This window comes from Sinocyclocheilus grahami, unplaced genomic scaffold (assembly GCF_001515645.1).
Source record: "Sinocyclocheilus grahami isolate Dianchi unplaced genomic scaffold, SAMN03320097.WGS_v1.1 scaffold24664.1, whole genome shotgun sequence".
Taxonomy (NCBI): domain Eukaryota; kingdom Metazoa; phylum Chordata; class Actinopteri; order Cypriniformes; family Cyprinidae; genus Sinocyclocheilus; species Sinocyclocheilus grahami.
In genome coordinates, this window is record NW_015519562.1 from 1,468 (window position 1) to 2,772 (window position 1,305).

At 40.0% G+C, this 1,305-nt stretch overlaps 1 protein-coding gene across 1 annotated transcript; it reads left to right on the forward strand.

Moving 5' to 3' along the window:
* Positions 1-190: 190 nt before the first annotated feature.
* On the forward strand, positions 191-1,254 carry LOC107580098 (polymeric immunoglobulin receptor-like; the record flags this gene model as incomplete). The annotated part of the gene is made up of 3 exons (XM_016265843.1): positions 191-317; positions 503-817; positions 937-1,254. Coding segments are annotated over exons 1-3 (718 nt in total), but the record flags the coding sequence as incomplete, so codon positions are not given.
* Between the last annotated feature and the right edge of the window lie 51 nt (positions 1,255-1,305).

The window sequence follows — 1,305 nt, forward strand, 5'->3', positions numbered from 1 at the left end:
CCTGCACAGGAGAGAAAAGACAGGAAGATGCTCATGGTCAGTATCTTTGGTTTAACTCCACTGTGAGTCACTGACAGCAGGACTGTATTTCATCACAGTGAGTCAGAAGAACTTAGTACAGAGGAAAGGGAAGAGGCGGAGCTGTTTGTTTTATAAAAAACTCTTTAGGAGCACAAGATAGAGACACAAAACCAGGCACAACGGAAGAACTCACAGCGTCTCTGACTGCCCAATGTACAGATTCACAGAAGTGAGAGTTTCATCATTAGTGATGATGATGAAGATGCTTCTCTTCTTCACGATCTGCCTGATTAAAGGTAAGAAGCTGTTTTCATTACAGTATCAACCTGTATGTGACAGCTGTTTTTTTTACTATTGACTCAACTGAGATCTAATCGTGTCTGTGAGAGTCTTTTGTCTTTATTTGTGCATTTTTGAAGTTTGCTGTCAGTATCTGACCATAAGGCACTTATTAAAAGAGGAAGTGAATTTTGATTGACAGGTCACATGGGTGATGCTGCTGACCCTGTGCCTGCCATCACAGGAGGAAGTGTCATCATCAACTGTATGTATAATCGGGAAAATGCGAAAACCAGTGCAAAAAGCTTTTGCAAAATGTTGGGCAGTGAATGTACAACCATGACAGAAGAAAAGAACGATGTATGGATCCCAGAAGAGAGATTCTCTATGACCGATAATAAAACTCTGGGTCTGATTAGTGTGCTCATTAGAAACCTGACTGTAAATGACAGCGGGACGTACAGATGTAAAGATGGCAGCGAATGGTTTCAGGAGGTGAAATTCAACGTGGAACCAGGTAGAAATTAATATTTATTCAACAAATTGTGCAGGCGTTTAGATTTAACATTTTATGTTTATTCCCAAGACAAGTGTACACCAATTGGAATTATGAAATTAAAACTCTTTTGGTTTCAGAGTCGTGTTGTGGGACATCAGAGGAACAGACTGCGTATATTTTAGGAACGGCTGTCATCCACTGCAAATATCCCGAGAAATATAAAGACCATCTCAAGCAATTATATAAAGTGCAGAATGGATCGTTAGTGTCTATTCATATAGTTGGAAGTTCGACCACCAATGAGAGATTTTCTCTGAATGTAAATGAACAGGAGCATGTCCTCACTGTGACTATTGCTTATGTGAGCAGACATGATGATGGGGTGTATTTCTGTGGAATATACAACAACCTTATCTACACTCCCCTTTTCTCAGAGATTCAACTTCATGTTTCAGGTGAGAGCACACTCTTAAAAATAAAGGTGCTTCACGATGCCACAGAAGAAC